Source organism: Onychomys torridus, chromosome 3, assembly GCF_903995425.1.
Source record: "Onychomys torridus chromosome 3, mOncTor1.1, whole genome shotgun sequence".
Classification (NCBI taxonomy): Eukaryota; Metazoa; Chordata; class Mammalia; order Rodentia; family Cricetidae; genus Onychomys; species Onychomys torridus.
The window spans coordinates 157,828,913-157,855,099 of NC_050445.1; the positions used below are offsets into that span (position 1 = coordinate 157,828,913).

General features: G+C 43.3%; 2 protein-coding genes across 4 annotated transcripts in view; one reads left to right on the plus strand and one right to left on the minus strand.

The window, feature by feature from the left end:
* Positions 1–10,215, minus strand: part of Tm7sf3 (transmembrane 7 superfamily member 3) — a 31,622-nt gene extending 21,407 nt beyond the window's left edge. For both annotated transcript variants that reach the window (XR_004944548.1, XM_036182367.1), the window contains exons 1-2: positions 9,998–10,215; positions 183–337 (exon numbers count right to left, since the gene is read on the minus strand). Coding sequence is in view for 1 of the 2 variants with exons in the window: in XM_036182367.1 (XP_036038260.1) it covers positions 183–337; positions 9,998–10,073 (231 nt within the window). In the remaining variant the exon portion in view is untranslated. The remainder of the gene's footprint in view (positions 1–182; positions 338–9,997) is intronic.
* Positions 10,216–18,095: 7,880 nt separating this feature from the next.
* Positions 18,096–25,653, plus strand: Med21 (mediator complex subunit 21). 2 transcript variants are annotated; one of them, XM_036181531.1, is made up of 5 exons: positions 18,104–18,164; positions 18,753–18,956; positions 23,199–23,313; positions 24,462–24,562; positions 25,170–25,653. In XM_036181531.1, the coding sequence occupies exons 2-5, from the start codon at positions 18,954–18,956 to the stop codon at positions 25,344–25,346; spliced, it is 396 nt and encodes a 131-aa protein (XP_036037424.1). In that variant the 5' UTR covers positions 18,104–18,164; positions 18,753–18,953; the 3' UTR covers positions 25,347–25,653. The 2 variants fall into 2 exon arrangements, with proteins under 2 accessions (XP_036037423.1, XP_036037424.1); XM_036181530.1 differs by lacking the exon at positions 18,753–18,956 and having other exon boundaries at positions 18,096–18,164.
* Positions 25,654–26,187: the final 534 nt, after the last annotated feature.

Here is a 26,187-nt window from a genome sequence, read left to right on the forward strand (position 1 = left end):
CCCTCTAGACAGTCTGTGAGTCAAGGGAATGGAGGGCAGCCTCGACAATGAGATCCTGTAGCTAAAGATGACTGAGGCCTCCTGGAGACCAGGCCCACACATAAACAGACATCAGATTTGAACACACAAGACAACATTATAAAGATGATCTCTTTATGGAATAATCAATCCTTTCTACTTACCTTAGTAAATGAAACGGTGGTGTTCTGATACTGTGAGTGTACTTGGAAAAGAAGGAAGGTCACATTGCTTGAAATGTGACGCAGAATGGCCCCCTGTGGAAAGGGCCTGCTGAGCAGAAAGTATGTAAATTTTCCCACAGAAAATTCAAGAAAACCTACAATGGAAAATTTTCTCATTACAATATTGTACCTCTAGTATCAATTTATGGAAACTTCATTCATAAACAAACGTACAATGCTAATTTCACCCTCAGAAAACCCCCTTGGGAGTCGGGTATGGTGGTGCATGCCTGCAATCTCAGCACTTGAGAGGCTAAAGCAGGGGTCTATGTAAGTGCAAGGCCAGCCTGTTGTTGTTCGGGTGGTGGGTGTGAAGGAGACATAGGCATTGCATTCCTGAGCTCACAGCAGCCACAGTTGCCTGGGCGAGGTCTGCATATGACTAACCTTGTCAACAAAGATGAACGGGAGAGGGGCTGGGGCCCCACCCTCCCTGCTGGACCAGACTGATACATTCCAGGGTACCACTGTCTGCAGCTGTGCACCCACCATTCAGCCCATCAGTCTCCAACCCATGTATGGCCGGGCGGCAGCAGGCACACCTCTAATCCCAGCACTTGGGAGGCAGAGGCAGGCGGATCTCTGTGAGTTCGAGGCCAACCTGGTCTACAGAGTGAGATCCAGGAAAGGCATAAAGCTACACTGAGAAACCCTGTCTGGGGCAGGGGAGAGAATGTATGAAAATGACAAACAATTCATTTTTTGAAATGACCCTGTCTTAAGAACGCAAATGTGCTTTCTGGCCTGTCTGCTGCAATGGGGTCAGTTTTCCTGGCCCTCAGGGATCACTAATGTTCCACTGTGCTAGGAGCTCTCAGCTCATATCTGTATATCTGTCATCCATTTTCTGGTTTCATTCCCTCCCCCGGACGGACGGACACACACACACACACACACACACACACACACACACACACACACTTCCTCTCATTTTCTCCATTTGGCAAGTATCAGCAAGTACTTATAAAACCACTCTGTCTGTACCGAAAACTTGTGCAAGCAAATTCATTACAGCCTGTCTATCCAAGGCATCTGCTATCATCTCTTGGGCTTGCTTCCAATGTGCTCTAGAAGATGTTCTGGTGGCCCTTATTGTCTCCCATGACACAGACTCTGAGATAGAACAGCTCAGAAGGCCTGGAAGAGACTGAGCCATCTATAGAGATATATTGGTGGTCAACGTTCCTTAACCTCAATCTTTAACCCAAAGATACCAACATACTAGAGTTGGCAGTGTAAGCCTGACTCTCCTGGATACCCCCATCATGTTGGGAAGCTGAGGTGGGCAGAATCAGCAGCCAAGGTTGCCACTTTTTGTCCTAGCCATGAAGTTTAACAGTTTAAAACCTCTCCCGGGCAGAGAAAGATTATAGATTCACAACAAGACAGATTCAGATGGAATAAAACTCTAAACAGTTTACAGTGTGAAAAAAAAGTATGTAGGCTTGAAAGAGAGAGGAAAGGGAATATATGCAATTATATAAAGAAATAGATAGTTTAAAAGTCAAAGTCTTTAAAGAAACAGTAAAAGTAATATAACAGTTAAGCCATGTAAAGATAGAAATTATGGGCTGGAGAGGTGACTCAGAGGTTAAGAGCCCTGGCTGTTCTTCCAGAGGTCCTGAGTTCAATCCCCAGCACCCACATGGTGGCTCATGAGATCTGGTGCCCTCTTCTGGCATGCAGACAGAACACTGTATTTGTAATAAATAAATAAACCTTTTTTTAAAAAGGATAGAAATTATACACAGAGTCTGGATTATATTGTCTTTGGGGTTTTAAACTGCAATTTTGGATTGTAAAGGCTGCTGAGTTAAACCAATATGTATATTTTAAAGGTATCTTGACTTCAAAATTTATGTTTAAGGATACATTGCTTTGAAAAAAAGAGGTTCTGTTTTTGTTTCCACAGAAGATGAGAACCTGTGGATTTGCTTTCAGGCTAATATGGTTTGATCAACCAAGACCCCCCCTGAAAGGTCGATACAGCTTCACAGACTACTATATCCAAGATTTAACTATAATTCTTAATTTTCTCAGGATCCCCATAAGAATGCCAGTGCCCCGATCCAGCAGGAAGTAGTATAAGAAGCTATGCCCAAATTCCCAAAATATTGCTTATAAATGTTTATTTTTATTTAAAGCAGGTTGATTATAAATGCAATCTCTTTCTAAAAAAGATAAGGGGATACTATAGATATAATAGGATAAAAGGGTAGATTATTGAATCTGTTTTTAAAGAGCAACAACTTATTTGAAATGTTTTACATGCTATGGATTTTAGTTTATTGATACAAATTTAAAGTTAATTTTGTTATAATGCATGTATATTTCTACTCTTGTTTAAGGTATTACGTTTGTGCAACTCATTTGAAATTATAATGTATAATTAAGTAAATACAGATTAATAATTAGTCATCCATGATAATCTAACTTATAGCCATGTCAGTTAAGTTTTCTAGGTATACATATATGTAATTCAATTAGGTAGGTAATCTTTAAACACTTGAAAAACCTACAGAATATGGCATTTAAAATGTTTTAAGAACTTTGACTTTTCTGGACTATGAGACATGTCTGCCCCTGGCAGCACCAATCTACTTCAGAGAAGATGATGGGCATCAAAGAAACTCCTTATGGAATTTACTTTCATTGTGGCAAAAGTTAGCCATTTAGGCAAGAAACTGTTCTTGCCTGGAGTGCTTGACAAAATGTTGTATCAACTGGACATGCAGGACCCATAGGAAGGTGACCACTAAACTCTGCAAGATGAGATGGTCCTTCAGGTTCCTGCTTCACAGAAGAAATTGCCAGACATTCTACAGGACACAGAGAGAAGGGACTGAGAGACTCTAGGCCTATAGGCTGAAAAATGGATGCCCCAACGTCACAGAAGAACTTTGGATGACTGTCCAGGAAGGCAGCTGTCTCTGTCATTCTAGATTTTTGAAAGTTGGCTTACAATGCACTTCCTGTTTCCTTAGGTAATACTGTATCCTTCTGGGGTCTTTGATGGAGTTGAAGACTAGATAATTACAATTTTCCTTGGTTATGATAAAAGATAAATTAGATATGAAACTTTAGACTCACAAATATAGGATAGATGATAAAATATTTTAATTTTGCCAAATACAAATAGACTAGATATTATAACTGTAACTCTTTCTTGATAACTATTTGTTATGTACAATTTTACTACATTAAAGCTAAAACCTTTTGACTTGACAGAAAAGGGGAAGTGCTGGGGAATGTCTTTCTGTATGCTATGAATATATGTTGTCCCATTGGTTAATAAATAAGCTGCTTTGGCCTATGGCATGGCAGCTTAGAAGCAGGTGAGAAATCCAAGGAGAGAGACAGGAAAGAGAAAGGCAGAGTCTGGGGAGACACCAGCCTGCTGCCCAATGAACAACACGCCAGCAGACCAGTAAACCACGGAACATGTGGCAAAATATAGATTAATAGAAATGGGTTAATTTAAAATATAAGAGCTAGTTAGCAAGAGGCCTGCCATAGACCCTACAGTTTGTAAATAATATTAAACCTCTGAGTGATTATTTTATAAGCAGCTGTGGGACCTTGGGGCTAGGTCTACAGACTACAAAGTGGCTTTCTTTACACATCTTCTTCTTCTTCAAGTTTCAAAGTGTTCTTATCAGAAAGAAATGTCATGATTTGCCAAAAGCTTCCAGCTTTGATGGCTTAAAGGTTCAAGTTCTGCCTTGAGCCTTCAATTTATTTATTTATTTATTCATTTATTCATGTATGTATGTATGTGTTTGTTTGTTTGTTTGTTTGTTTATGGTTTTTCAAGACAGGGTTTCTTTGTGTAGCTTTGTGCCTTTTCCTGGAACTCGATTTGGAGATCAGGCTGGCCTTGAACTCACAGAGATCCACCTGCTTCTGCCTCCCAAGTGCTGGGATTAAAGGAGTGCGCCACCATCGCCCAGCAATGTTTTTGTTTTTGTTTTCCCAAGACAGAGTTTCTCTGTGTAGCTTTGTGTCTTTCCTGGAACTTGGAAGTCACTCTGTAGACCAAGATGGCCTTGAACTCACAGAGATCCATCTGGCTCTGCCTCCCATTAAAGGCATGCACCACCACCACCCGGCTGAGCCTACATTTAAATTCATTAAAACAACAACAACACACACACACATACACATACAAAAAAGCTATGTTCAATTCTCAGTGCTTAGAAGGAAAAGAGACATTAAACAATATGGGGACTCTCAGCACCTGTCCATTGCTTCCCCTAGCACAGACATCCCCACAACTGTCACCCTGGTATGTATACCATCATCCCTCAGCATCCACAGGATACAAGTCCCAACCTCTCCAGACTACTAATCCCTGCCTGTGCCTCACATAAAATGGTACATGCAGTAGGAGATGAAGAGATGGCTCAGTGGATAAGAGCACTTGCTGAGCAAGCATGGGGACCTGAGTTTAAATCCCAGCACCCACATAAAAAAGCCAGGCACAGTCACATACACTTGTTATTTCTATGCTATGAAGAGCAAAGAGAGAGGAAGGTCGCTGTGGCTTTCTGGCCACCAGTATAGCTCCGGGTTCAGAGAGAGACCCTTTCTCAAGGGAATAAGGCAGAGAGCAATAGATCGGGTACCTGACATGCCCCTCTGGCTTCTATGTCCACCTGCTTGTCTGCACAAGCACATGCACACATAATATAGGTATTTTAAAAATGGTGTTGTGATAGACATATATTCACATGCATACTTTATCTGTGGGTTATTTACGTACCTAAGTGCTATGCCACTATATTGCTAGAGAACAACAACATGAAAAAGTCTGTGCATGTTCAGCACAGACTTTAAAAAAATTATTTTCACTCCTCAGCTGGTTGAATCTTCAGGATACATAGCTTGTGGGTATGGAGGCCAACTCTGTGTTGAGGACTTAGTATCAAGATGCGTAATGCTTATTTCCACATATATGCAAGAAGAAGGACATGTAAATGTTTAAAATAGACCACTTATTAAAATTTAGGCATCTGTCTGTGTCAATCTTGGTAATTCAGGGGCTGAAGCTGTAGATCAGTGATAGAGCATTTGTGTATCATGTGTGAGGCCCCAGAATCCATACCAGAACTGAGGGGAAAGGGTAAGTCCTAGCTGTGCAGGTCTTTGTCACATCTGATGATCCAGCCTCTGGCACTGTACCAGTCGCTTGGCAGTAAATGCTTGTTCAACAGAGATTGAACTATGCAACCTGAGGCAAAGTATTTATTTCTTCTGGGCATCTCTTCTCTTACGGTAAAAGGGGGGTAACTATGCTACAGAAGCTGCTGGGCTGCTAAAAGTACCAAACAAATGGGGAAATGGTTTTATAACCATCAGATGCTGCATAGTATGGACCATGAGCTTGCCAGCGCTTTGGAGATGCAGTGCCTCAAAGAAACCAAAAATATACAAGCATTCTCAAATTGGTCCTACAGAGAAAGTAGTGGGGAGCAGGGGTGAACACTCCCAGAGATGCTGGGCCTATCATAAGCAGCAATGAGGGGACTTCCACAGAAACAATGAGAGATACTGAACGGTGGGGCCTGGGGGATATAGCTCAGTGGTAGAGCTTGCTTAGGGATCTGGGTTCAATCCTCAGCATCACCAAAAGAATCCAGAGAGAAAAGAGGGGTAGGAAGTAACTGTGTGTACTAACGTATGAGGCCCTGGGCAGAGCAAGCAGGAATCTCAAAAAGTCTTATTAATAAAATCAAACCTGGGAGCCAGGTATTGGGGTGAACACTGGAAGATCAGAGAAGCAGAACAAGCCACAGCTTCCTCACCTCGCCAGTTCCTCAGCTGATCCTGTTTCCTCAGACTGGAAGCCTCTGAATCCTTATCCAGATGAATCTCAGCTGAACTGCTTCTCAACAGCCTGAAAGCTTAACCAGCCAAAAAGCTTAACCACTCTAGTTCCTGGTTCTCACACCTTAAATACCTTTCTGCTTTCTGCCATCACTTCCTGGGATTAAAGGCGTGCATCACCATGCCTGGCTGTTTCCAATGTGGCCTTGAACTCACAGGGATCCAGAGGGATTTCTGCCTCTGGATTGCTAGGATTAAAGGTGTGAGTGCCAACATTGCCTAACCTCTATGTTAAATATTGTGGTTGTTCTGTTCTCTGACCCCAGATAAGTTTATTAGCATGCACAATATTCGGGGAACACAATATCACCACGCACACACACACACACACACACACACACACACACACAGAATGTAAAGTCAAAAACAGTTTTTACCACATACACGATAGAAATTTCATTTAATTTCCGTTTGTTTGGTTTTGTTGTTATTTGTTTGTTTTCTGGTACTGGAGAATAAACCCAGAGCCTCTCAAGCACTAAGCAAGCAGTCTACCACTAAAAACCACATGCCAGCTCCTCTAAAATACTGTATTTCAGGAAGGGCCTAAGTTGCCCACGTTACCCTTGAACTTATTCTACTGCCCAATGTGCCTTGAAATTGCAATCCTTCTGCCTCAACTTCCCAAATAGCTAGCCGGGTCATGACAAGCTGGAGACACCAGACCTGGCTGGAAACTGCATTTAATTTCTTCTCACAAAAGAGACTTGGCAAGAGAAGACATACCCAAAATACATCCTGCAGAAGTTAACAGGAGCCTAATTCACCTCCAGGACATCTGGAGGAGTCACCAGAAGCATCTGACAGGCATAATTAGCTCTTATGACAGGGGTGGGGGTGGGAGGAAGACAGACTGCACATCAAAGGGCCTTAGAGAGGCAGCCCAAGTCAAGATAGTGAGCAGACTCCCACTGTATTCTGTGCCTCTGCTCCTCTGACATTCTGAGAACCCCAACAGCCATCTGAACAGAAGGGCCTGTTTTTCTATGTTCACACACACTTCCCATCCTTAAGCAGACAGAGTCATTTTTCCCTTCCACTAACTCCATGCTAGAAAGGCCTTCATTCCTAATCTTTTCCTCTTTCCCAATCAGACCCTATCTTAACATGCCCAACGCCTTCTTTTACTGCAGTGCTAAAATGTACCTCTATTCCCTCTCTGTCGGTCACACCCACAGCAGCCAACAGAGTCTGGCTTTCCTAGCTCCTCCGTCCAAACGCACTGGACAAGAGTGACCCAGCTACTTCAGCGGGCTGGCATTCAGTTGTCTCTTACCGTTTTTATTTGTTTGTGGATCGTTGGTTTGTTTTGAGATAGGGTCTTGTGCAACCTACACTGGCCTTGAACTGGAGGCCATCCTGCCGAAGCCTCTGAAGTGCTCAGAATTACAGTTCAGCTGCTGATTGCTTGTTTTTATCTTCAGATGAACTGTCATTAGCTCAAAAAAATTAAAAGGCAGGAATCGGGGATCTAGTTGAGTGGTGGCATGCTTGTCTGGTATGTGCAAGGATCAGGGTTCACTCTTCAATTCCACAAAGTAAATGTATAAACTAAAAGGACACACAGGCCGGGTGGTGGTGGCGAGTGTTGTAATCCCAACACTCGGGAGGTAGAGGCAGGTGGATCTCTGTGAGTTCGAGGCCAAGCCTGGTCTCCAAAGTGAGTTCCCTGTCTCACACAGAGAAACCCTGTCTCGAAAAACCAAAAAAAAAAAAAAAAAAAAAAAAGAGGACACACATTAATGAACACACGGCCTTTCAAACACTTCTGGAAGAAAGTTACCATGTGCATCTATACACAGAAGTGCCCATGGCCTACTCAAAGCACTTTCCAAAGTACAAAAGGTGCGCCCCACTCAACTCTTAAAGGGTGGGTTTCCAGGTAAGCAACTGGGTATAAATCTAAAACAAAAATGAAGGCACCTAGGCAAGCAGAGACTGGACTCCAAGAGAAGGGTGACTATTTAGACATACAGACGGTCCCCCTCACCGCACCCCCCAGCTTGTCTGAGGAAGCAGCTTCTTCAGCCATCCCAGTGTCTCCATCTCTCTCCCAACCTTCAGTAAGCATCAAGCCACTACCTGGGTGCTCGGTCCCCTCATCTTGCTGGGGTCTGGCAGATCCTCCTAAATTGCAGAGGTTGTCCAGTTCCTGCCATATGTATCCTAACAACCCAGCCGCTTCACAGGGGGGTCATGCAAGCCTTCTACTGAGTCTCCATACTAGCCAGGCGTGGGGAATATCAGCTGCTGAGTCCCAGTCCCATCCCTCTCCTGCACAAAACAATACTAACAGGACAGAAAGACCAGCACACAGCCAAAGTACCAGGCCATAATCAGAGGTGAGAGAGTATAAAAAGGAAAATACTAATTCTCAACTTACTACTTTCCTTTCTCAACTTTTGTGTAAAAAATTCCAGATATTCAGTATTGAAACCCCAAACTAGAAATAAAAAAGTCTGGTTCCTGGCCCTCCAGATTCAGGGACTCTTCTAGATCAACCCAAAACTCAAGCCCTCTGCTCATCTTCTTCAGAAGGCTGTTCCAAAGGCAAAGATTCACAGAAAGATTAAATACAAAGCCTCATGCTGTGAAAGTTTTTTGTTTGTTTGTTTTTGTTTGTTTTGTTTTTTTAGATAGGGCCCTTGTAGCCCAGGCTGGCCTCATATTCCTTATGTAGTTGAATCTGACTTTGAACTCTTGAACCTTTTGTCTCCACCTTGTGAATTCTGGGGTTAAGGGCATGTATCACCATACCCAGTCCCTGTGGGCTGGGGATGGAAATCAGGACTTCTTAGGTGCTAGGCAAGCACTCTACCAACTGAGCTGCATCCCCAATTCCCCCTGGGCAAGGTATCCTTTTCAGAAAGGGTCTTTGCTGAAGTGTAAGGGCCGTGCAATTTCCAGGGCGCCACACTGGTGTTGCTACCAGCTGCTCACTGCTGCAGTGAACATCTTGAGCCTCCAGAGGGGAAACCGTTATCTCAGAGGCTTCGAGGATTAGGGAACTCAGCCAAGGAAAGGCGCCTAGCACACTGCCAGAGGTTAGCGCTTCCCCCTTCTATAAGCCAGAATTTTCTTCAAGAAAATAGTGTGTGTGTGTGTGTGTGTGTGTGTGTGTGTGTGTGTGTGTGTGTACATTCAAAACACACGTATTTGTACTTTTCAGCGTTGGCCTTAGTTGTACTAAAAGTTCCTAAAATGCGGTTCTTACCAAGGCTTTTCAGAGATAAGCATCGGGGGGAGGGGGGAACGATCCCATCGCCCAGAAGACTGCTGTCTTGCTACTTGTCTCAAGCTTCAAACAAGGAATAACTTCACCAGAAAAAGCTCGTGATCACCAGCCTGGCACAATTAGTGCTTTTCACATTTCCCATTAAAGCCCACCCGCACCCCCAGCAGTCGCTTAACCCCTTTTCACTCGGCACATGACCTAGGGTTTCAAGTCCCCTCTCAAACTGCAAAGTTGACCCGAATGTCAAAGCCACCTGCTTCTTGGAATGCCCTAGTTCCTCGACAGACGCGGCTGCCTGTCCCCGAGGCATTAGGTCTGGTTTTAGTTTCTGTTTGTTTGGGCCCGACTCTCACTCCCCAGGCTGGCCTCTCACTCCTAATCCTCCAGGGCGCCAAGAGGAGCAAACTGAGAGGGCCGTTTCAACGTGTCCACTTAAAACCACAAACATGGCTGCTCCCTACCGGGGCGAATGTCGGAGAGGGGGCTACTTATCTCGTCCCGGTTCCCAGCCCCAGTGAGGCGCTGACAGGATGGCCCAGGTCCCGAACCCGCGGCCCGCCGGCCGGAGGCGCGCCTGCTGCCCGGGGAGGGCTGCACAGACGCGGGCGGCCTGCGGCCTTGCAGAGGAGCTCACCGTCGGTGGAGTTCGCCTGGGCCTCGGTGGTGCCCGCCGCCAGCACCCCCAGGACGAGCAGCCGCAGCCGCCACATCGCTGCCGGCGGGAGGCGCGGGCGGCGGGGCCCCGCGCAAGGGTCGGGGTGCTGCCCCCGGGCGCCCGCGCGCACCGCTCGCCCGCCGCCCAGCCCCGCCAGGCGCGCTCTTCCGGCTGGACGGCCGCGCGTGCCCGCCGGCCCTGCGGGCGCGCGCCTCCTGCCGGGGCTCCAGGGCGGGCTGTGCTCTGGCTTTGCGTCTTTGCTTTTGTTGTGTTTGTGTTGTTGTGTTGTGTTGTTGTGTTGTTTTGTTTTTTGAGACAGGGTTTCTCTGTGTAGCCCTGGCTACCCTGGAACTCACTCTGTATCCAAGGCCTTTCTCGAACTCAGTGATCCCCCTGCCTCTGCTTGCCTTCCCAGTACTGGGATTAAAGGCCTGTGCCATTACGCCAGGCCTATTGTGTCTAACAGTGCACATTAACTTTCTTTTTCTCTTTTTGAGACCAGGTCTCATGGAGCCCAGGATGGCCTCCAACCACTATGCTGTGGAGGATGGCCTTTAACTTCTGACCTTTTGCTGCTTCCTCCCAAGGGAGATAAACTTGTACCATCACTAATGAATTTTACTTTATTGAGATAGGGTCTTGCTATGTAGCCCACATTGGCCTGGAACTGACGACAGTTCCTCCTGCCTCAGCCTCCCCAGTGTGCAATTATAAAATGGAGCACAGACAAGCTGTTCAGTATCTTAAAAAGCAGTTATGAGGAGTTGGGGATTTGGCTCAGTGGTGGAGTGCTTGCCTAGCTAAGCGCAAGGCCCTGGGTTATGAAAAGGACATTGGAAAAAAAAAAAAAAAAACTTTAAAGAAACAAGCAAAACCTGGACTTGAGTTAATAATATAACCAGTATCACTTTTTTGGTTTTGGGATTGTTTTGTTTTGTTTTGTTGAGACGTGTGTTTCAATGTAAGATGCCAATGGCAAGGCCGGGCAGTGGTGGTGCAGGCCTTTAGTTCCAGCACTCAGGAGGCAGAGGCAGGCAGTATTTCTGAGTTCAAGCCAGGACAGCCAGGGCTACACAGAAAAACCCTGTCTTGGAAAACAAAACAAAACACCAATGGCAGCAATAATAGAAACTGATGTGAAGTGTGAGAATTCTTGTGATTTTTTTTTTCCTGTAAGCCTAAACCTTTTCTAAAATAAATCAATTAACTTTTTAAAGGAGGAAGGCAGAATAGCTGGTGCCTGTAACTCCATGCTTGCTAAGAGAGGGCAAATGCAGGCTGGGATACATAGTGAGACTCTGTCTCAAAATCATTGTAATGATGATGATAAAATCAATAAACAAATTAATGTGATGTGCAGTGATGGACTCACTCCTATGCAACACCATCTAGAGCAGCAGTTCTCGGCCTCCCTGACACCGTGAGCCTTCAATACAGCTCCTCATGTGGTGGTGGCCCCAACCATAAAATGATTCTCATTGCTACTTCATAACTGTAATTTTGCTACTGTTATGAATCGTAAATGTCTGAACATCTGACCTAAAGTGTCCTTGTGCTTATGGTGTGCTGTGAAAGCTAGTATGAAGGTATCCATCACTTTCAGGGAATGGTAATAGAGTACACGCATCCCAAGTCATCACACTGCAGTCGATAAGCACGTGCCTGCATCTTTCAAGTATCAGTTACACACATGTGATCCTTTATTTGATAAAGTTATTGTTTGTTGTTTTGTCAGACAGGGTTTGGGGTCTTTCACTGGTAGCCCCAGGATAGCCTAGAATTCACTCATTCTGTAGCCCATGCTGGCTTCAACCTCCAGTTAATCCTGCTGCAAAGAACTTTTTCTTGAGTCCTGACCTCTGTTCATGTTTAATGGCCCTTTTGGGGAGCGGGGATCAGAGTTTGGGTGCTTGTTGGTTTTTGTTTGTTTGTTTGCTTGCTTGTCTGTTTTTGGTTTTTTGTTTGTTTTTGGTTTTTTAGTTTTTTGCAATGTGAGAAAATTGCTTCCTCCTGCAGCAACTGCCTGAGCTACTACAGCTGCCCTCAGAGCTGCTATGAAGTGTTTGCTGAGTTAGTCCTGAGCACCACAGTGAGAAATAAAAGTTTTGTCTCCTCCAAGCTAAACATCCTTGAAAACTCACAACTTCACTCTGGCCTTCTCAAATCTCATGCCCGATGTGCTGTTGAAGAGACCACAGTCCATGTACAGAAGAGGATCATGGGGTTCCATAATGGATGTGTCTGGGGTAGCTGCCTTGCTTTTCTGTTTGATTTTTTAAGTTTCCGGGAGGGTGCTCTGTCTGAATGGGTGCTTGTGCACCATGTGCATGCAGTGCCTGAGAAGGCCAGAAGAGAGCTTTGAATCCCCTGGAACTGGAGTTAGAGATGGTTGCGAGCTGCCACATGGATGCTGGGAATTGAACCCAGGTCCTCTGAAAGAGCAGCCAGTGCTCTTAACTGCTGAGCCAACTCTCTAGCCCCTAAAAAAATTTTTTTTTATGGTGGGAGTGTAGCACTTTTAACTAGATAGAAAAACTAGCCTCAAAAATTGGCTGAGTGGAATGGCTGAGTGGGGGACCTGTTGCCAAGCCTGATGACTTCGGTGTGATTCCTGAGATCCATGTGGTAGAAAGAGAAATCAGGTTGCCCTCTGACTTCTACTGTGGTATGTGTGCAACCCCCTATACACACAAAATGAGTAAATAAATAAAATGTAAAAATAAAAATTTAAATCAGTGTCAAGAAACGTTCAAAGTATTGTTTGTAAGAAAAGACAAGTGCTTGACATGAGACCAGATAGCCTGTGATAGCCTGTGATAGTCTGTGTAGCCTGTGGTAGCTATATACCCTATGTGGCCCTTAGCAGTGTTTCAGGAAGTAACTGATTCATTTGAAGTGTTTAGGAAAAGACAATTGATTTATGAAGCAATGTAAACATGGGGTTTTCTTTCCCTTAAAATATGCATTTATGGTTAAGTTCATAGAAAGATAGGTTTTATATATATTATATGTTTATCATATGTAATCAGTGTTTAAAATACTAACAAGTAGTTGAATTAATGATTTTCTTTGCATATTTCTATATTAAAATGCTATGTTTAGGATCTGTGTCTATTGAAGAAGAAAATACAATTTTTAAGAGATACGTTTAATTTTTAAAGTTTGCTTATAAGAAAGCATTGTCCAAGACTATACTTTCAGGGATCATTTCTATAGTTTCTGGGGGCGGGAGGGGGGAGGACAGGGGAACCCATGGCTGATGTATAAAATTTAAAACACATAATAATAAAGAAAAAAAAGAGTAAAACAAAAAGAAAGAAAGAAAGAAAGAAAGCATTGTCCACCTAACCAAACCCAGAGATTCTCCAAAGACTGCTGTTTCTTTGGAAGACTATAGAGTTGCCACAGGGACAGACACTGCAGTGGGGTGCAGACCATAGTAAGCTAAGGGCACACAAAGGCTGGGCAAGGGGAAGTGATTAAAGGCAAAACTAGGACAGTTACATCAGACGTTTTGAAACAGGAGCCCTTCGCCATAACGATTAGTAAAAAGAGTGGTGGCCGTTTGAAGCATCATTCTGAGGTGGAACTGTTTCTGGGCTTGTGACCTTGCATAAGGGTGCTTTTGAAAACTGCATGTGTACAAGTGCACATGTGCATGGAAGCCAAGGGCAAGTCTTGGACGCTGTTCCTCTGGAGTCCATGTTGGTTTTTAATTTTTTAAGATGGAGTCTCTAACAGACCTGGGGCTCACGCACTTGGCTAGGCTCTCTAGACAGCCTCAGAGATTACCACAGTTTCAGAAAGTTTACGGCTTCAGTTTAAACGTATCCAGACATTAACTGGGCAGTGGTGGTACACACCTTAATCCCAGCACTCAGGTGACAGAGGCAGGTGAAGCTCAAGGTCTACAGGGACCCTGAGTTCCAGCACAGCCAGGGCTACACAGAGAAACCCTGTCTCAAAAACAAACAAACAAAAATGTATAGAAACATTTGAGTCTTGTCTAGAAGGAAGGCTCTTACGATAGCTTGGATTTTAGGAATCTCCCAATAGTCCACATGCCTCAGACGTTTCCACAAGATGTTACTACCGGAAGGCAACAAAAGCTTTAAGAGGTATATTCTAGGAGGGGTCACTGGGGTAAGTAACTGGGGTGGCCCTTAAGGCGATAACAGAGTCTGGGTCCCTTTTCCTCTCTCTCCTTTTGTGTCCTGACCATAGAGTGAGTTCCACCATTACAATCTGCTGCCACTGACCCAACTATTAGGCCAATCAATAACAGGCAGAGCCTCTAAAACCATGAGTAAAATATCTTTTGTTGACTAGTTGATTATCTCAGATCATATTACAGTATCAAAAAGCTAACACAGATCCACAGCCTTTTTAGGACTCTTCAGATAGTGCACAGATAAGTTGGAAAGCCAGTGGCTGGGGTGTCTGTGTGTGTGCTGAAGTAGATGGGCCTAGAAGACTCACAGATATCACTAAACTTTGTCCAAGAATCTTTGGCCATTGCAACATGGGTTGTCTTGAGGTGGCCCCTATACTGCCAACACTCAAGTTCTCTTGGGCTGAAAACTCAGAATTCTTTACTAAGCCCACTTAATCAAGTGATAAAGTGATTAAGCCCACAGTGATAAACTACAACCTATTAATCGATTGCCATCTGTTTTAACTTTTCCTTCAGAAATGTTTAACCAAGCTGACAAGATGGCTCAGCATGTGAAGCATTTGCTGTACATGCCTGACAATCTGAGTCCAATCCTTAAGACTCATCTGAAATAGAGAACAATGTTCTTTGACCTTTACATGCATGTTGTAGCATGTATACACACACATATCACACACACACATAATACATACACACAATAATTTCAAAATGTTTTTATTTTTCTGCCCGCTTTTATTTTTTTGCTTTTGTATAGTTATATGTATGGATGTTTTGTCTACATGCATGTCTGGCCTCGAACCTAGAGATCTGCCTACTTCTGCCTTGTGAGTGCTGGGATTAATGGTGTGTGTGACCATGCCCAACTTTTTGTTTGTTTTTGGTTTTTCGAGACAGGGTTTCTCTGTGTAGCCCTGGCTGCCTTAAACTTGCTCTGTAGACCAGGCTGGCTTCAAACTCACAGAGATCTGCCTGCTTTTGCCTCCTGACTGCTGAGATTAAAAGCGTGTATCACCATCATCTGGCTAAACTTTTGTTTTATTAGACATGGTCTCACTATGTAGCTCTGGCTGGCCTGGAACTTGATATGAAGACCAGGCTGGTCCAAATTCAGAGATCCATACTGGGATTAAAGGTAAGCCCTACCACACCTGACCATTAATTTCATTTATACAAGGAAGTTCAATAACAATGGAGGTTCCCAGTTTAGCCACAATGATAGTGACTGTTGGTAGAAATCAAGAGAGTTGCAAAACCAAACTGGAACTTCCCAGAGACGGGTGGAATAAATCCCAGAAGTTGAGATACTCAAAAATTATTTCCTTTATATGACTTCAAAATGCTCTTCAAATTGTTGAAATTTAAAATTAAAATTTTAAATTTAAAAGTCATATGTTAATAGTATTTAAGAGGGGAGACCTCTTGAAGGTGACTGGGTCCTAAGGACTCTATAGTTTGGATTTTCAGAGCTCCTTAAAGGCTCATCCATGTATTATTGGGCTATAATGTGATTAAAGAGTGTTCTCTTGGGCTCTCTGGTTCTGCCTTGTAACAGGCCCCCAGACCTTAGCACAACTGACTCCATGATGGAAATGACACTGTACCATTCGGGTCATAAAACTCAGCACGTGGACAGCACCACCTGCCAAAATGAAAACGAAGACCTAATCTATCAAAGTCCATAGTTTTGGGAAACTCTCTAAATGTACTGACCTTGCTTTTTGATTTCTGTAGTTCTGCTTCTGGCTAACTATTCTTAACATAACTGAAGTATGTCAGCCCAGGATGTGGTTTTTGTGATCCAAAACTCCCCCTGAGGAAGGCTTGGTGCTACAAATGGGGTCCTGAATACGAATTGTCATCACTGGTTAGCTAATAAAGACTTCCTTAAATCCATATCTGAGCAGTCTTTTCTGGTGGACACCTCACAACAGCCTCACCGTGTTACACCCTTCTCTGTTAGGATTCATCAAGATGTTAGTACCTTGATATCAGACTTCCCAGTCTCCAGAACGCTGAAGTAAGTCCACTGTGCGTTGTAATTACTTGTCTGTGCTATTCAGTGACAGCAACAGAAAACAGGCTAACATGCCAACACCAGGAAGATAACCAGGAGCAGTCAGTCTGGGGACTATGATAAAGAGTTTGTGGGAAATTCAGGAACCAGGCATCTGCAGATTCAGGATTCATTTCCCATCAGATCATGCCCAAACTAACAGAAATAACTTTCCTGCTATCACTCTGGAGATGGATTTTTCTTTGGGCCCCCAGCTCACAAGTAACGACACAGAGACTTCTTACTAATTATGAAAGTTCAGCCTTAGCTTAGGCTTGTTTCTAACTAGCTCTTATAACTTAAATTAACCTATGTCTTTTTTCCCCGCCTGAGACAGGGTTTCTCTGTGTAGCTTTGGAGCCTGTCCTGGAACTGGCTTGTAGACCAGACTGGCCTCAAACTCACAGAGATCCCCTGAGGGATAGGATTAAAGGCATTCACCACCATGCTTGGCAACCCTTTTTTTTTTTTTTTAGATTTATTTTTATTTATTCATTCATTCATTCATTCATTTATTATGTAGTGTTCTGCCTGAATGTATGCCTGCATGCCAGAATAGGGCACCAGATCTCATTATGGATGGTTGTAAGCCACCATGTGGTTGCTGGCAACCCATGTCTTTTAATTTTTTTGTCTTTTTTTTTTTTTCCAGAGCTGAGGATCGAACCCAGGGCCTTGCACTTGCTAGGCAAGCGCTCTACCCTACTGAGCTAAATCCCCAACCCCAACCCAAGTCTTTTAATCTACATTCTTTTACAGGGCTTGGTTACTCATTCTGCTTCCTCCACGCCTGGCTGGCAACCCCGCCTCCCCCCCCCCCCCCCACCCCCCCCCCCCCCCCCAGATCTCTCTCCACTCAGAAGTCCAGCCTATCTCTCTGGCCTAGCTGTTGACTGGTCAGCTTTTTATTACACCAATCACAGCAATACATCTTCACACAGTGTGCAGATAACCCACAACATCCCCCTTGACATGTAAAAACTGTCAGTAGGTCTCAATTCTAAATCTAAATTCCTTAAGACTGAACCTGCAGCCTGGTGGTGGTGGCACACGCCTTTAATCCCAGCACTCAGGAGGCAGAGGCAGGTGGATCTCTGTGAGTTCAGGGCCAGCCTGGTCTACAGAGAGTTTCAGGACAGCCAGGACTGTTATACAGAGAAACTGTCGGGGGGCAGGGGGCGGAGACTGCCTAACTTGCTTATTTCCGCGACCCTCTCTTCTGGCCAGAGTCCTCCCCTCTCCGCAGAAGACATTAGTTACCTGTGCCGACTACATACCATTACCTCCAAATGCCCTTCCTTTTCACCTTTCCTTTCATTCGTTCCTCAGCAAGGCGCAGTTAAATGCCTAGTTTCCCTCGCTTTCCATTTCTGGCGTGTCAGCTTCTCCAAAAGGCACCGCTCCCTACTCAGAATTAAAGCACGAATGGCTAAGCACCTCCTGCCCCAGACGAACAAGACACCCTCTTTTAGCCATTTTGGTTTCCTGGCGAATGTTAATCTGTTGGATTTAAACGTTGGGACCCCAAGCTTTTGTGACCGGCTTGCCGTGTGTGTGTTTTATGGTCCGCCTGGAAAGTAAAAGTGAAAGAAAACAAGGATTCCAGATAATGCAGAAAACAAACACCGCGCACAAACAAAGCGCATTCCAGGGCGGCCAGGACCGCCTCAAAGACTGCTGGGCTCCTGGGCGCCCGGCGCGCGGGGATCCGCCTCCCTGGCCCGGTCCGCCCCGGCCATCAGCCCCGCCCCTCCCGGCAGCGCGCGTCCTCAGCCACGCCCCTCAGGAACGGAGCCCTGTGATTGGTCCATATCCGCCATAAATTGCCCAATCGCGGCCGAGAAGGGAGTTTTGGCGTCTCTGCGTACGTGGGCAACATGGCGGATCGGCTCACGCAGCTGCAGGACGCGGTGAACTCGGTGAGGCCTCCCCTTCCTCAGTCGGCCTTTCCCTCCTGACAGGAGACGCGCAGAGGGGCGCGCTGCAGTGGGGGCGCGGTGAGGACGCCGGAGGGCGCTCCCGGGCGGCCGGGCCTCAGGGAGGCCGCGGGCGGCGTCTGAGGAGACGGCGGCCCGTCCTGGGGAGGGGACCCGGCGGCCCGTCCTGGGGAGGGGACCCGGCGGCCCGTCCTGGGGAGGGGACCCGGCGGCCCGTCCTGGGGAGGGGACCCGGCGGCCTGTCCTGGGGAGGGGACCCGGCGGCCCGTCCTGGGGAGGGGACCCGGCGGCCCGTCCTGGGGAGGGGACCCGACAGTGTTTGTGTTAGCGGTTGGTGCAAGAGTACCTGGAATGTGAGCTTGCCTTGGCTTCTGTAGGCCACTCTGACCAGTCTAAAGAGTACCATGTTCTAGAGGAGTCTCTCTAGATCTGGTTCTCCATGGCTTTCCCTTTAAGTCTGCTTTTGGATCTGCCCTGAACGGCTCTTACAGGTAGAAATTAAGCTCTTGCATCGCAGTACCACGGACAACGACTGTACACACCAGCAATTTTTGTTTTGTTTTGAGACAGGGTCTCACTGTGTAACACTGGCAGCCCTGGAAATCACTGTGGAGACCAGGTTGCCCAACAATTTGGGAATCAAAATCTACAACAGAAGCTCCTGAAAACTGCGAGTTGTACTAGCTTTGTCCCTTCTGGCCGTTATTCTTGCTTACTATACATAAATGGTAACTACACACAAGCTAAACAATACTTCTGAGCCAAGCAAGAATGGTGAGTTCCAGGACAGCCAGAGCTATGCAGAAAGAGACCCTGACTCCAAAAAAACCAAAAATAAAAAAATACTTCTGCTTATTTCCATTAAGAGTGCAACAGTGAGGGGCTGGAGAGATGGCTTAGTGGTTAAGAGCACTGACTGCTCTTCCAGAGGACCCTAGTTCAATTCCCAGCACCTACATGGCAGCTCACAAATGTCTGTAACTCCAGTTCCTGAGACCCAGCACCCATGGCAAAACACCAATGTACGAAAATAAAAACTAAATAATTTTTTTAAAAGGTGCAACAGTTTTCCATTGGTAGTTAAAAATCTCAGTGTCATTCTGGTTGTTGTAGCTTGATGTTCTAGGAAAAGTGCCTCCAGAGTGTCTACCTACTGAAAAGAATACCTGGTCCCTGGCCAGTGTTTTTCTTATAGGAGGTCATAACTTGGCTATTTGGCAATAATCACTTTGAGAGTACTTTGAGATTGTGAATCTACTTGTGGGAAAACTGCCTACTCTGTGTAAATAATTTTTAAGTTGAGGTACTATGCCTTAAATGTTGATGTATTCACTAAGCTAAATTCTGCTTTGCAAAGATTTCTGTGGGCTGCCAGCCAACCTCTCCCAAGAAAATACTCCCTTGAGGTTTTACAAATCTTAATAATGCAGTGTAGGAGCTTATCTCAGGGGGAAAAAATAGCATATTTGTGTAGGTCCTGTAGTTAGGATAGTAAAAATACCATATGGTTTTGACTCATCTTAGGAATACTGATAATTTAGCTAACATGGATGCTTACTGTGTCTATAGGAAATGTGTTTACAAAAAGCTACTCTTCAAGGAGCTTAGAAAGATGCCATAAACTCAAGAGACTTTTAGATGATGAAACCCCACACATGACTAGGAAGTTAGAGTACATTGTTTTCAGCTCTTAAGTGCTAAAGATTGGAACATAGAGCAATATTAACATTTGTTCTACCATCTGGAAACTCGTGAGTACAGAAGCTATGTCATGTTCATTTCTATAATATTTATATACAGAACTTGTCATGGGGTTGGTTTTTCAATAAATATTTTTTTGAACAGATGAACAATGGGTCTTGAAAGCATTTGCAGGACAGAACACGTACCTACTGTACTGAATAAGTTATATTTTTCTGTGTTTTATGACAGTGCTACAAAATGGAATGCTGCAACTTAAAAATGAAAAAAAAAAAAAATAGCCACCCAGGTTAGATTTTCAATGATAACCCAAATTTTTGCCATTGAAATAATGACAGCAAAACAATAGAAATGCTGTTTCCTGATTGGAAATAGTAATTGAAGTTTCGGGGATCAGGACTAGTAAGAAGTTGGGTGAGGGGTATACATGTGTTTAGTTTGCAGATGGTACGAACTTGTCTTTTCAAATTTCTTGAATACATTGTTTTTTGGTTTTGCTTTTTTTTTTTTTTTTTGAGATAGAGTCAGTCATCTTATGTAACTCTGGCTGAACTAGAACTCTCCACATAGACCAGGCTATCCTCAAACTCACAGAAATCCGCCTGCCTCTGCTTCCCAAGTGCTAGGATGAAAGGTGTGCACAACCATGCCCCAACAACAAATATTTTGAGTAACAAGATTATAATTTGAGTCTTGAAAAATTAGATTTCTGGCAATTTACAGAATTTTTTTTCATGTAGTCCATCCACCATGGCCTGGAATTTCCTATATAGTTAAGGATGACCTTGAACTTCTCTTCTCCTTGCCTTCTGAGTACCAGAATTACATGTATGTGATATTACTCCTAGGTTTTTGTTCAGTGCTGGGGATCCAATTCAAGGCTTCATGTATTCTAGGCAAGTAATCTACCAACTGAGTTATATCCTTAACACTCCCACTGTTTCTTTTTTTTTTTTTTTTCTTTCAAGGCAGGGTTTCTCTGTGTAGCTTTGCGCCTTTTTCCTGGAACTCACTTGGTAGCCCAGGCTGGCCTCGAACTCACAGAGTGAGTTCTCCTGGCTCTGCCTCCCGAGTGCTGGGATTAAAGACATGCGCCACCACCACCCGGCTTCCAACTGTTTCTTTAAACTTGGCAACTGCTCTGTTCACAGAAAAGAAATCATGTGCTATTGGTGAAATTATTAAGGCCACTCCACGTAGTTAAAAGGGAGGTTTATTTTGTGGGGTAACTTACAAATGAAGGAATAGGTTGTAGGGTCTGGCAAAGGTATGGCGCAGTCTGGCGGTGTTCTCTGGATCTTGGGTCTTCCGCTTCCTCCTCCACCCCGCCTTGTGGGCGTGACCATTACCGAAGCCTCAATGGGGGTTGGAACTTCCAGGCCAATGCTGGGATGGCTACCCACTACAATGTGCTTTCTACATTACTTTTTTTTTTTGTTGTTAACCTTGGGAACATAGTAGATATATTTGCTAGTCAGATTTAATCAATCCCACAACTACTGCCTTTTAATAGTATTTATTTTTGCTTGAAATAAGTACTGACATATATATCTCAATACTTACTAAGAAAAGAAAGATTACTCTAGTTTGTTTTGGTTTTTTTGTTTCTGTGTTTGTTTTTGTTTTTGGAGACAGGGTTTCCCCATGTATAGTCCTGGCTATCCTATAATTTGATCTGTAGACTAGGCTGGCCTCGAACTCAGATATCTACCTGCCTTGCCTTCTGAGTGCTGGGATTAAAGGTGTGTGCCACCACTGGTCAAGACAGGCTCTCATGTAGCGCAGGTTGTCCTCAAACACTTATGACTCTGAGGATATCCTTGAAATTCTCATCCTTCCACCAAGTGCTGGGATTACAGGTGTGTACTGCCATGTGCAGTTTAAGCAGTGCTGTGGCTCAAACCCAAGGCTTCATATATGCTAAGCAAACACTCTACCAAATGAACTCTGTGTGGGAGTGGGGGGTGGGGGAGGCTTAAGCATGTGTGGGTGTGTACAGGTGCATTTACCTCTGCATGCTTATGTAGAGGCCATTGTTGTCTGAGAATAACTTCTTGTCTCATTCTCTCTCTCTCTCTCTTTCTGAGTAAGGTCTCTCATTAAACCAAAAGCTCATGTTTTCAGATAGACCAGATGACTATTGTGACTGAAGGGTCTCTGATGTGGGTGCAGAAATCCAAATTCCAGTCCTCATGTTTAACATTTACCTAATCTTGTTTTTTTGCTTGTTTGGTTTTGGTTTTAAATATTAGCATATGGAGTTGGAGACTGGCTCAGCAGTTAAGAGTCTGCCTGCTCTTTCAGAGGACCTGGGTTTGACTCCCAGCACCCACATCTAAAACTCCAGTCCAGAGGATCTGATGGCCTCTGTGGGCACTGCATGCTTTTGGTCCACATATATACATACATACAGACAGACAGACAAAACATCTATACACATAAATAAAGTTAGCATATACAATAATTTAGGGGCTGGCAAAGTGGCTCAGTAAATAGAGACACTTGCCACTAAGTCTAACACCCTAATATTGAACCTCAGGACCACACTGTAGAAGGAAAGAATAGACTCTTGCAACTATCATTTTTAGAATAAGAATAGAATTTGTTGTCCACCAGTTCAACCACTTTGGTATCTTAGGATTTGTTTATTGAGTTACGATTTGAAGGAGTCTTTTTTTTTTTTTTTTTTTTTTTAATGTGTGTGTTTTTGCTACACCTATGCCTGTGTACCACATGGGTGCCTGGTGCCCATAGAGACCAGAAGAGGATGCCAAATCCTTCGGAATTAAGAGTTACAGTTGTGAGCTGTGGATTCTGCAAATTGAACGCAGGTTCTCTGCAAAAGCAGCCAGTGCTCTTAACCATTTAGTGTTTGTTTCTCTATTGCTATTTGTGCATCTGCTGGGATGGATATCTGGTTTTATTTGTGAGCAGCCTTCTCTTGAGAGCTCAACCTCCAGAACCACTTAGAAGAAAACAATCACTATGGCTGAGTCTTTAGCTTTCTCATGTATCAATTCTTTAAGATAGATTGATACCAAATTTAATTTCACCTAGACTGATACCAAACTTAAGTTTCTTTGTATGATTAAACCATTTAATCCAGGCTAGATATAAATAGATTGCTGATAAGAGTGCATGTTTAGCTGTACAAATTCTGTCATTGTTAGTAGTAACTGGCTCATTTTATATAAAAATTTTCCTTTGTGTGAAGAGTTTGCTTAGAGATCATTATTGTGAAGAAATTATTGCCATGTCTCATAAAATCCTTAAAATTGACAACTCTTTGTAACCTTGATTTTCATTTTTTTCAAGCTTGCAGATCAGTTTTGTAATGCCATTGGAGTGTTACAGCAGTGTGGTCCTCCTGCCTCTTTCAGTAACATTCAAACAGCAATTAATAAAGACCAACCAGCCAATCCTACAGAAGGTGAGGTCTCCTTAGTTTGACTGACATTTCTTCTACAATTTATAGCTTCTTTGTAAAAATGTGATTGTGGTTGGACTCTGTTACTGTAAGTTTTGCCATAAATAGTTCTTTTTTATTTATTTATTTTTTACATTTATTTATTTAGTGTATATGTGGGTGTGCCTGCCATAGCATGCATGCAAGAGGTCAAAGGATCTGGAGCTATTCTTTCCTTCCACCATGTGGGTTCTGGGGATGAAACTCAGGTCCTTAGACTTGGTAGCTGTAGATGTAACCGTCTTGTTAAATAAGAAACACAGAGCCAATTGCAGAGTTAAAAACCACGAGGTCAGAGCAAGAGTGGAAAACCTTACCCTTCACTGCTTCTGCTGTCCTTCCTCTCTGCAAGAGACCTACTTCTGTGTGTTCTATCTTTTTTATAGACTTTCTGTTCTGTTTTCTCATTGGTTGTAAACCTAGCCACGTGACCTCCTCGTCACTGCCTGTTTGTACAGACCTCCAGGTCTTCTATGGTTGGTATTGAGATTAAAGGCGTGTATCTGCCATGCTGACTGTGTCCTTGAACACACAGAGGTCTACCTAGCTCTGCCTCCCAAGTGCTGGGATTAAAAGCGTGCACCACTACGGCCCAGCTTCTACTCTGGCTTGCTCTGACCTCAAGGCAACTTTATTAACATACAAATAAAATCACATTTCAATACAAATAAAATATCAGTATAGGTAGCAAGTGTTCTTATGTGCAAAGCTATATGAGAGATGGCCAAGGAGTGAATTCATCAACTCAATTCATTATGCTTCACAATTCTGTTCATGTCCAATAAAAAAAAGGTTGTTACTCCCTTAGAAGAAAGCTTATATGAGTTGAGCCGAGTTTTGCTTGTATGACCTTAGTAAGAAAAGTGTCTCATTTATGGATTCCTTTGTTCAAGGTACCAAAATGTCCTAGGAAATAAAATGACATATTAATGCTAATTCCCAATTTGAATTAATATTTAGTATATAAATAGTATTGATATACTAAAATTATGCTTTACCATTAGAATTACTGTATTGGAAAGTCAGCTGAGCTTTTCTAGTTTTATTAATTTTATAATTTCTGCTTATAAAAATGTAAGACTTTGATAATTTAACTTAATGTTTTTCTTCAGAGTATGCCCAGCTTTTTGCAGCATTGATTGCACGAACAGCAAAAGATATTGATGTTTTGATAGATTCCTTACCCAGTGAAGAGTCTACAGCTGCTTTACAGGTGAAAACTCTTTTCTTGTGATAAAATGACTAGTGGTAGAGAACTTTGAATTAAAAGAGGTTATGACATTCAATTTAAGGTTAAATTTTAAATGGGAGGTATTTTGGGTTTTGGTTGGTTGTTGGGTTTTTTGTTTGTTTGTTTGTTTGTTTGTTTTTTGTGGTCAAATCCAGGGTCTCGCATATCAAATACTTTATTAATTATGAACTAGCAAGCCTCTGGGAAATTCTGCTGAATAATTGTCCAATTTTGACTTAAAAGATCTGATCATGTGTGTTCAAAGCAGTATCGACATTGAGCGGTTTCATCTAAGGCAAAAGTCTCCTTAATGCCCTTGACTTTGTTTGACTAGAAGAGTGACTGGAGAATGGCATTCTGTTTGTGGACCAAACAATGTCTATAAGCATTTTACACACAGGACACATACACCTATATATTCTGACAGAAAATTAGTCTTCTAATAACTCAGAAAAAATTAAGTTGATATTTAGAATACTAAAAGATAAAACACAATGATTGGAAAATCATTCTGATTTTAAAAATAAATACTTGTACTTTAGTTTCTAGCCATTGCATTTCTTAGTATATTAAAATTCATGTCTTAAAGGCTGCTAGCTTATATAAGCTAGAAGAAGAAAACCATGAAGCTGCTACATGTCTGGAGGATGTTGTTTATCGGGGAGATATGCTTCTGGAGAAGATCCAAAGTGCACTTGCTGACATTGCACAGTCACAGCTGAAGACCAGAAGTGTTACCCATAGCCAGTCTCTTCCAGACTCGTAGCATCAATAGAACATGTGACTGAGAAAAGAACTGTTTAGATGGTACTAAGAATGCTGCATCAGATTGAATGTAAGCTCTACCTGCAGCTACAGAACATCATATGCTTTGACTGTGTTACCTTTTTAACTAGTTTTCACTGTTTTCTGTTTTCATTCTTGATAAATAAAAAGCTTTAAAATTGCAGTTTAGTGATCTTCAAACATCATGTCATTTTTTTATCTGACTAGAATTTTTAAGGTAGATACTGTACTAATGTTCATGATATAATTAAACAAATATACAATAAAGCTCTTCGAGGTTTTGTGTATGTTGTTTTTGTTTTGTTTGGGTTTGTGTGTGTGTGTGTGTGTGTGTGTGTGTGTGTGTGTGTGGCGTGCAGTTTGGAATGGAATTCAGACCTTGTGCATCTTGTGTATGCTGGGTAAGCACTTTGCTACTGAAACATCCTCACCCCTCTTTTTACCTTGATTATTGCAGCCCTTTCACAGATCAACATAATCTTTTTTTTTAAAGATTTATTTATTTATTGTGTATAGTGTTCTGTCTGCATGTATCCCTGCAGGCCAGAAGAGGGAGCCAGATCTTATTACAGATGGTTGTGAGCCACCATATGTGTGCTGGGAATTGAACTCCGGACCTCTAGAACAGCCAGTATTCTTATCCTGTGAGCCATCTCTCCAGCCCAGATCAACATAACCTTAAAGGCAGAGATATATGGGACATTTCAGTTTAGGTCAGTGTCTAGCCTCCTTAAGTGGTACCATGTAAATTTGTATCAAAAGTTTCTGAAAATATTTTTTAAAATTTTTGTTTTGTTTTTCAAGACAGGGTTTCTCTGTGT